Raw genomic sequence first — 9,544 nt, forward strand, 5'->3', positions numbered from 1 at the left:
AAGCAATGCATTTCAGGATGAGAGGGAAGGAAAAGAAATAGCTATGTGTTCTCAAGTTCCTGTGCAGAAATCTCTCCACACACTATTAAGGAAACCCTCTATTCAAAGCATAAACCATTCAACTCAGTCTCTATCTTCAGGCAAATGGGCTCCTTCTGCCTCTTAGACAGCTTGGCAAAGCCGACGAGAGCAGCCTGCTCATTCTGCTCCATGGCTTCTTGCATCCCCTGAGCAAACAGGTGTATCCATAAAGCAGCCATTTCTTTCTCTCCTATCTTTGCTAAGGAATCCAAGAACACATGGGTGCAGTGTGACACCTCGTGAGTAGAAGAAGATGTGCAGTTTCCTGATGGCAGCCAGAGTTAGCCACAAGCCTAGAAGGCAAGTTTGCTCAGCCCTTGGGGGCTCTGTGAGCAATGCGTTTGGAGACCAAAGAGGATGTGGTCTCTCCCATGGCCAATGCTAGTCCATCCATACAGAGAAATGACTGACACAGATCTTTATTAGACACAGTATGGCAGTGCTGGAAAACCAGATGCCAAGGTCTTGAACATGGAGCCTGTGGACCTGTTCCTGTCAGTAACTGCTTGAGTGACCTTGCACAAGTCAACTAATTCCTCCAGGCTATAGTCATAAATGAGGGAAGTAAAACAGTGGCTGCAGTGGTCTATTTGACCCTAATGATGTGAGACTACCATCAAGGGGAATCTCCTTCTCTCTGACCTTCACCTGACCCTCAGAATTCAGATCTCTTGATATCACCAGAGTTATCTTGGTAACTAACCAGGCTTCCTCACTCCTGCAATCAGCACACAGAACTAGGCACAGGTGGGTCATTAGGCAATGAGTCTGTAGCACACTTCATTTGTGAATAAGTGAAGGGAGCCTGGCCAACCATCCCGCCTGTTACCTGCCCAAACCAAAACCAAATCCCAGACAGGAGAAAGACCTCACATTCCACTTCCTCTCTGGAATGCAGAGACTTCTGGATACCTGGAATGCAGCAGCAACGTGGATGTTTTTAAAGCCGGTGGCATGGTGGCAGTGAAAGGGAGATGTGCTGTGCCATATCCAGACAAGGAAGACAGGAAGACACAGAGTTTCTCCAGAGACTGGGATCTGCATGCTGTGTGTCTCCAAGTAACATACGCATCTAACAAAAGATTCCTGATGGCTCCATAGAGTCCAGAAGTCATAGAAGAAGGCAAAGGAACCACACGACCCAAATGACAGGATTCTCGAGATAGCTGCTGCCAACACTCTGGCCCTTCTATGTATATCTTCCTCCACTTTATACCTCCAGTGGCTAGTACAGTGGCCAGCAAATGTTTGCTTTGTAACATAATGTGTCCAGAAAGGTGGAAGAGTAACATATTGCCCCCATAGTTGAATTCTGTTTGCATCATTTCCCTTAACTCTCCACGTAAGTGTAACTGAACCCCAATTCCAGAAATAACAAAAACTCTAACACTAGTGCTCTGAGGAGGAGATATAAAAAAAACAATGACACACTTAAAGAATTTCAAAATATTTAGGGCTATAAAGCCTTGGAGTTCAAGCTGAATACTTTGTCTTAGTTTGTGTCTATGTTGCCATCCTGAATAACATGAGCAAAAATGAGTTGGAGGGGAAAGGAATCGCTTGGTGTTTGAGTTACCATCCATCATGAGAAGTTGTGGCAGGAACTCAGGGCAGGACCTGAGGCAGATACGATGAAGGACTGCTGTGCATTAGCTTACTCTCCATGGCCTGCCCAGCCTGCTTTCTTATACAACTGAGAACCATCCCCGCTGGGCGGGGTCCTCCCACAATAATCATTAATCAAAAGAACGCCACACCGACATGCCCAGAGACCATGCCAGCTGACTCAAGGTGGTATCAAGCTAACAAAAACTAACCAGCACATACTTCAAATATTTTTTAATTTAAAAATATTTTATTTCATAATTAAAGGATATCTTAATTTTCTACTAAATTTTTATATAGTCAATAGGTCATAAATATATGTATAATTCCCCTACAAACATAAATACATAATAGTTTAGGCCAACCTCATTTATACTTAACAAATTTTTCTAAGGACACACATACCAGATGTTTGTCCCATCCTTGCCAAATCCCCACCCCCCCCAATATGACCCCTTTCCATAAATTCGAATTACATTTCTTTCATTTCTATCAGAAATATGAGCATTTCATTGAACTCTACAAGAATGATACCAAATCAAAGTGACAGTATTGGCAGGAAATATAGTTAGTCATCATGTAACACCAAGAGACTGGGCCAAGGATCCCTAAAGTCTCCTTCATTTTCAGGAGTTTAACATATCAGGACTGGTAACGATTCTAAAGCATGCTGGAAAGTTAACACTATATCTAATACAAAGCTTCAGGAATGCCAGGCACATCTTACTAAGTAGGAAGCAGAAAGATCAGGCTTTAGAGCGCTGGATAGAGACAGGCTTTTCCTCGGCTTCTTCAACTGAGTTTGGTGTGCAGCTTTGTCAGGCAGCGTGGTGGACAATGGGGGTGACACAGGTGCAGCCAACTTTTACCAGCATCTTCTCCAACCTGAAGGAGTTAGAACAGCCCTGGGGCTCCCGCCGAAGGACAAGGATTTCTTGCTGGATGGCAACGGAGTTCATGGAGCTGTCTTCTTGCCCCTGGGCATTGATGCAGCCTGAGTATCTGCACTGGGCCTCAGCAATCTCTGAGGGGAAGCGGTGGGGGTCTCGGGTGATGCTGAAGGAAAAAAAAAGGGGGTGGGGGATAAAAGCAGGGTGTTAAGGCCAGGTAGAGGAAGAGAGAAGGGTTTCGGCATCTCTGGGTGTTCCCCTCAGGGATGGTTCTGAGTTATAACAGGAAGCAGCACAGGCTCTGGATTCTTGGACCAAGCTCTAGCTGTTAAGTAACTTCCTGAGCCTCAGGTGTCTCCACTATAAAACGGGGTTTCTCGCATATCATCTTCTCAGAGGACTGTTGGGGATATCACGTAGCATAAGAGCATGTAAAGTAACCCCGTGAATGATGCTAGGGTTCAGTTAATCGTAGGTCTACGCTGTATTCGTGCTGTTATTATTCCGGTCATTAGCCGTCCTTTAGCAGAGATGCACATCACATCTCCCAGTAGGTAGTCCATAAAACTCACTGCTTCGAAAGGAAAATCAAAGCCACAGAGATCCATGACTCCAAAGCCTCTCTCTAGTTCTCTCCGGATACTCCCCTCTGCCTGGAGACAGGCAGCCAAGCCAGTTTGTCACAGTGCCCAAACCTGTCAAGAGGGGAGCTATGCAGCAGCCCCAGATCATGGCATTTTCCCTGGAATCTGTTTTAATGGGGGTATTTGAAGGGTGTAGGTGGGTTCTGATTGTTCCCAGGACCTAAATCTTAAGGCAAAATTACAAGGCTCTCCGTCCTGTTCGGCTGACCTCTGCTTCCCTGGCTGACTTTTCTTCCACATCCATCCTTACCTTCACCACTCAGAGAATAATGTCTAAGCTGAGTAGATTCCTAAACTGACTCCTCGTTTCCACTTCTCCTTACTCAGTGATAACAGTGCAAGCTAAAAAATATTGAGGCATTCAACAACAAAGGTGAACCAAGGCAAGAAAGCAGGAAAAAAGCTGAGTTCCTGGGAAAGGTGAAACTTCCATTGGAGGAAATGAATGTGAAGCCAGCCATAATAGCTCATGCCTACATCCCAGAACTCAGAAGGCTGAGGCAGAAGGATAACCATGGATGTGAGGGTAGCCTGAGCTACCTGGTAAATTTCAGAGCAAACTGAGCTACAAAGTGAAACCTCTATCTCATTAAAAAAAAAAAAAAAAAAGGTGACTTTGGGTCCTGAATTTTCAAAAAAAAAAGGGTTTTAAATTAAAAAAATTTTAGCATTTTTTTTTAATTTTTTTTTTTTTTTTTTTTTTTTTTTTTTTTTGGTTTTGTTTTGTTTTTTCAAGGCAGGGTTTCACTATGTAGCTCTGGCTGTCCTGGAACTCAGTATGTAGACCAGGCTGGCCTTGCACTCAGAGATCTGACTCTGCCTCCTAAGTGCTGAGACTAAAGGCATGCACCATTACACCTTGTCTGGCATATTCTTCAGTGGAATATGTATCTTCCTTGACTCACTTGTAATCCCACGGGGAGCTGGAGCGGTTCTGGAAGTCATGTGGAGCAGAAATGCCCTGGTTTTGATTGAAGATACGAATGTCAACTCTCACACTATTATCGTCCAGAGGAGGGCAATTCCCAGCCTTCCGGGAGGCAGTAACCCCTGTTTTGGGGTTCTTACGAGCAGCTGCACCACTCAGGATGGCAAGAAGACCCAACATCAACAGTAGCAGGGACTTGACCTAGAAAATAGACAAGATTGCCTCAGGTTAGTGCCCTGATGGTGTGTAATGTTAACTGAACTCTGTATGTAGAGTCACTTTATGGGGTCAAGGTTTCTTTCTTTTTATGATAAGATCATGCCAGGTCATCACTGACAATGGAAACCCTCAAATCTGATGTTATCAGGGTACAAAACAGAAAATCTGGTAATTAAAGCCCTCTTGACTTTATCTCTAGCCTTATATTCCACAAAGCCTTTCTCCAAGATATCCCTCCAAATCCCATCACACAGTCAAGACCCCATTCATATGTAGTTTGGATAGAACCGTTTTTTTTTTATCAACACTAAATAATAATTATTTTATAATTTATCACTCAAGAAGCATTTTTATGTTCTCTAAACATGCAGTATTTGTGTTCTTATCAGACTTAAAACTGTTTGAGTAAAACTTCCTGTAAGAGAATGTACATAGCAAGAGTGTTCCAAAAAAAAAAAAAAAAAAAAAACTTTCTGAATGAATGAAAGAATGGATAAGTAAATGAATGAACAGGGCAGCACAGTTAAATTAAGCAATATAGTTAAGCTATGCTCATTGAGTAAAAGATTATGCAAAACCAACCACAGCAAGCTTCCAATTATCCAAGCTAATTGAAAGGCCCAGACACTAATGGAGCACAACAACAGAGCGTAGAACCCATTTCTTTTAGCTCTGGAATATGCATTTTTCTATACTTACACTGCGATCACTTTAACTGGTGTGGCAAAAACACCCAGAGAAAGTTCTCAGTGAAGATCAAACCAGAAGAATAACTAAAACCTCAACACCTTCCCCTTTTTGCAAGCCTCCTTTGCCCACAGCACAATCCCTGTTCACTGTTACTGGTGACGGACAAGCCCAGCATAAGGCAGAAGAGCTAAAGCTGAGCTTTTCATTTCTGGGCTCCGTTGTTCGGGTTTACACTGTGTTAGTAGGGAAAGTGATTATGCAAGTTGGATGAAAATCCCTGCCTTATATTTTATACATACTGGAGGCAAGAAATGCCCAGAACAAACAGAAAGTGTCAACCTGCTGTACTAAGATCACTGATGATAAGTTGAAAGCATGATGCAGGATGAGACAGATTTGCATCCAGATAATCAGCCGGAATATGCCTTCACCTCCACAATCTTTCATTCATTCAACAAGTCCTTGAGGCCACAGTGTTATGGTCTGGGGCATTATCTCTAGAGTCATGGACTATCTGGGGTCCATAACTCAATTCCAGGACTCGGCCCACCGTGACTTGGTTCCTACATCCATATAAATCCCAAAAAGCCCTGTAAGCATGAGGTAAGGATTTGATGCAGATAACAACAGGCGTCGACTGACATTGCACTTCGCATGAGTGGATGTGGAATGAGGTCTCACAAGTGCTCTGAAGTGTAGAAAACACAGTCATATCTATCAACCACTTCTTTAGGTTTCTTAAGGAAATTTCTCCTTTGAATCCTCTCTTTCCTTTGGTATATCAGGTTCATTAGCTCACTTCTAATTTTAATTATCAAGACTGAAAGTCACTATAGCTTGGGGTTACGTGATTAGCGGTAACTGTTATGGTGGTTTGAATGAGAATCCACCCCCACCCCCATTAGGCTCATGTTTGAATATATGAATCCCCAGTTGGTGGAATTGCTTGGGAAGGATCAGGACACATGGTCTTGTTGGGGGAGGTGTGCCCCTGGAGTGGGCTCTGAGGTTTCAAAACTCGTATGTCATTCCCAGTTAGCTCTTTCTACCTCAGGGACATGTCTCAGGATGTGAGCTCTCAGCTACTGCTCTAGCACCATGCCTGCCCGCATGCAGCCACAGTGATCATGGAGTTTAGCCGTAGGAAACTGTAAGCCCCAAGTTGAACACGTTCTTTGTATATGTTGCCTTGATCATGGTGTTTTATCATAGCAATAGAAAAGTAGCTAAGACAACTACCATGGCCCTAACATTGTTTTTCTTAATATTCATGGGATATTTTAGAAAACATTTTCACACCTCTTTAAATACTAGATTCTGAAAGCTGCCCTGTGAAGTAGACAGAACTCATTTTAATTATCTGATCAGCTAGGTGAAGGACTTATGTCTGAGAGGCAATAAACAGCTTGGCAGAGCTCCCCATCCCCTTTGTGCCAGTCTACAGCTCCGCCTTCCATGGCAACGCTCAGTCTTAGCCACTGAAGGTCATTACTACTATTCTCCACATTAATCTTAGCTGTGTCTTCTTACAGGAGCCAAGAATTCTAAACACCCTGTTCACTGCATCAGAAAGACAGTGCTATTGAAAACCACATGGCCTTAGTCAGGAAATCAGGTGCTAGCAGCAAATCACAGCTTGCTTCATGCCAACATTGTTGTTAGCGTTTTGGAGCTCTGATAAGGCTGGTGCGGAGTCTGGAGAACTATCCTAGCAATACTTCTCCCTATGGAAGTTAGGAGTGTTTGCCAGGCTTGAGTTCATATATGGCACCTTTAAAGCAGGCTAATCGAGATATACGGTCCTCACCCTGTAGAATGGGAAACCAGTGGGAGAATACTGAAGCTGAAGGTGGTCGGTTGTAGAATGTGAACCTTCTTGGCTTAGCTTTGTACATTACTCCAGTGTGAGCTCAGCTGAGAGAGCATCTACACGCTTGCCCCTACCTTTCCCTGTAGTCTGTAAACTCCCCACACAGGAATGGGCTACAGAACCTGGTCAGCCCCACACTCCATCTAAATTTACCTCAGTTACCCACAGAGTGTGTCCTCTCTGCTTGCCCCTCCTAACTCAATCCTATCTCAATGCTACACCCACAAAGAAACAGGAATGGTTTGTAGCATTAAAGTAGCCAAAGGATTTGCTTGGATACAGTGGTGTTAGGTTGAGAATGTTGCCTCTCGATCATCCACAGGGAAGCCTTTGACTGTTGGGAGCCAGAACACCCAGCTTCAGGTCTCAGATCTGCACCACAGTATCAAATAACAGCAAACAAAAAACAAATGACTGAGCTCTTTTGCATTGTGTAATGGGGAAAATGTTCATTATCTATTTCTGTGGGTTGATGAGATTATGAGAGGTAATAATATTAACACCGAGCCGGGCTTGGTGGCACACACCTTTAATTCCATCACTCCAGAGAGGAAAGCAAAAAAGCTGGACAGTTCCAGACCAGTTTGAGCCCACCGAGCGGACTCAAGACTATCGTGGGCCACACAGGAAGATCTTATCTCAAAAAGCATAAACAATAATATTAAGAATTAATATCTCTATGCTCTTTTCTACATTTACTGCTTAGAGCAAATTAGTGTCCAAATTAACTAAAAAAACTAAGCTTAAATGGTCTACCTTACAAGTATAGATTCATATAGATATATGAATCCCTTCCCCCAAAATGCTGTGAAGGAGACACCATAATTATGACGTTGCACAGGTGAGAAAATTAAAATTCACGAAGGATGATGACTAATTCCCAAATTCCACACTTAGCAGGTAGCAAAGCCAGATTTTTCTGACTCTCAAAGCCTTGAGTCCCTCAGTGCTGTACTTTGGTGGCTTGTTGTACTCACTAAAACAACATACTAGTAATTAATTAAGTATCATTGTCAGAAAGCATGAGCCATTCGTAAAAGCTATGCTCTTTTAAGTTGCAAGGTTTATACAAGGAAAATCGGTGGACTACCAAAACCAGTAACAGCGCTGCGATCTCCTAAGTCTAGTTCCATGTGACAGGCATGGTTCCAGGTCTAAGGAGTGAGGACTAGAATTCTATGACACTGACATCCCACTAGCTTCAAGAAGAAATGAGACCATGCAAATTAATTAATCAACCAGTTATCAAAGACAAGAAATACTTCTCCAGGAGCTGTCCAAAAGTTTAACACTGAGTGGGTCTACTTCCTCCACTCAAAGTACTACTGTAGACTTGGAAGAACCAAACTGGGTTCCCTGCTTCCTTGGGACATATGTTAATAGTAATGTATATTGTATATATTGTGATATTACAGATATATCTATTCTTTGGATATATGTATGTATACATATATGTGTGTGTATTATATATGTATATACGTGGCAGGCTCTTGTTTTAGGCTGTAGACAGTAGATAAGAGAGACCATGGCAGTCACTTATGATGCCAGAAACACCCACAAACCCACCTGAGCAAAATCTATCCGGTAAGATCATATGCTTTCTTCCCCTTGTAACTTTTCTGTTATTGGTGGGATTTTTTTTCTTTTTCTCCACCAGACAAATAAAAATTAGGTTTAACTTCACTTTTTTAAAGAACTAATTCACAAGAGTCCACAAATGTTCAAAGCCTTAGAAATCTACCTGTGCTTTAAAGCCTAGACACAGTTAACCCTCCTAGGGCTATCAGCACCACTCACCATGGCTGTCTCGCAGGGGCCTTTCATGCTTGTTTCTTGCTGGCTGCTGCTTTGCTCAGGAAGCACTTTCTTCTGAGTATGTCCCCACTGGTATGTCATTGACAGCACCTGTCAGTTTTATAGCAATCACTGTCCCTGTTTCCACTGACCTCCTTACTGTCTGTAAGTTGTGGTTGACCCAGAGTGACTGACGAATGCAGGTTTTTTTTTCTACTCCACTTCCTGAAGGGGAATCAAAGGGGGACCCTGAAGGGGGATGACGAAAAATGGATCAGATCTTCCTTTCCTTCTACTCCCCACTTCCACTCCCATTACCTTTACTACAGACATGAACCAAGTCACAGATTACGGTCACAATCTTTAATTCTCCCACAAATCATCAGCACCCTTGTCACGCACTGTGGGTTCTATTTTCAGGTCACACAATAGAATCAATCCATGATTGAAATCGGGTAAGTCATCCTTACCACGCCTTGGTTTTAAACACTGTAGATGGGGAAATAAAATGAAAGAAATGACTGATGTCAGTGGGGGAATCAGAAATTACATCCCCAGGTAGTTTTGTGGTTTCTCTAAACTATGACAAGACCCCTACTGTGCTTAACAAATCACCATTCACACAGTATATGTGGCTATTATCTTGGCTATCTGTGATTGAGGACCATTTCTGTTAGCTGAAATGAATTAGGAAATGGAAGACTTTAAATGCTCTTGTGCAGTGTGTAGACTTGTAAAAAAAAAAAAAAACTCATTTGTCTCTGTTTAGATTCAGGCAATACACATTTGTCAAGTATATGCATTTTACTCTAGGGAGAGACCG

General features: G+C 42.8%; 1 protein-coding gene across 1 annotated transcript; it reads right to left on the minus strand.

Moving 5' to 3' along the window:
* Nucleotides 1-2,504: 2,504 nt before the first annotated feature.
* On the minus strand, nt 2,505-8,751 carry Il17f (interleukin 17F). Its single transcript, XM_055608342.1, has 3 exons — nt 8,725-8,751; nt 4,126-4,349; nt 2,505-2,742 (listed from the first exon to the last, which is right to left on the minus strand). Exons 1-3 carry the CDS (start codon nt 8,749-8,751, stop codon nt 2,505-2,507), a joined length of 489 nt encoding a protein of 162 aa, XP_055464317.1.
* Nucleotides 8,752-9,544: the final 793 nt, after the last annotated feature.

This window comes from Psammomys obesus, unplaced genomic scaffold, assembly GCF_907164565.1.
Source record: "Psammomys obesus unplaced genomic scaffold, mPsaObe1.curated_primary_1811, whole genome shotgun sequence".
Classification (NCBI taxonomy): Eukaryota; Metazoa; Chordata; class Mammalia; order Rodentia; family Muridae; genus Psammomys; species Psammomys obesus.

Coding starts and splice junctions, on each gene's coding strand:
- Il17f (XM_055608342.1), bottom strand. CDS start 8,751: ATGAAAGGCCCCTGCGAGACAGCCATG. Junction 4,350..8,724: donor GCCCCTGCGAGACAGCCATG/GTGAGTGGTGCT, acceptor TCTATTTTCTAG/GTCAAGTCCCTGCTACTGTT. Junction 2,743..4,125: donor AGCTCCCCGTGGGATTACAA/GTGAGTCAAGGA, acceptor TTTTTCCTTCAG/CATCACCCGAGACCCCCACC.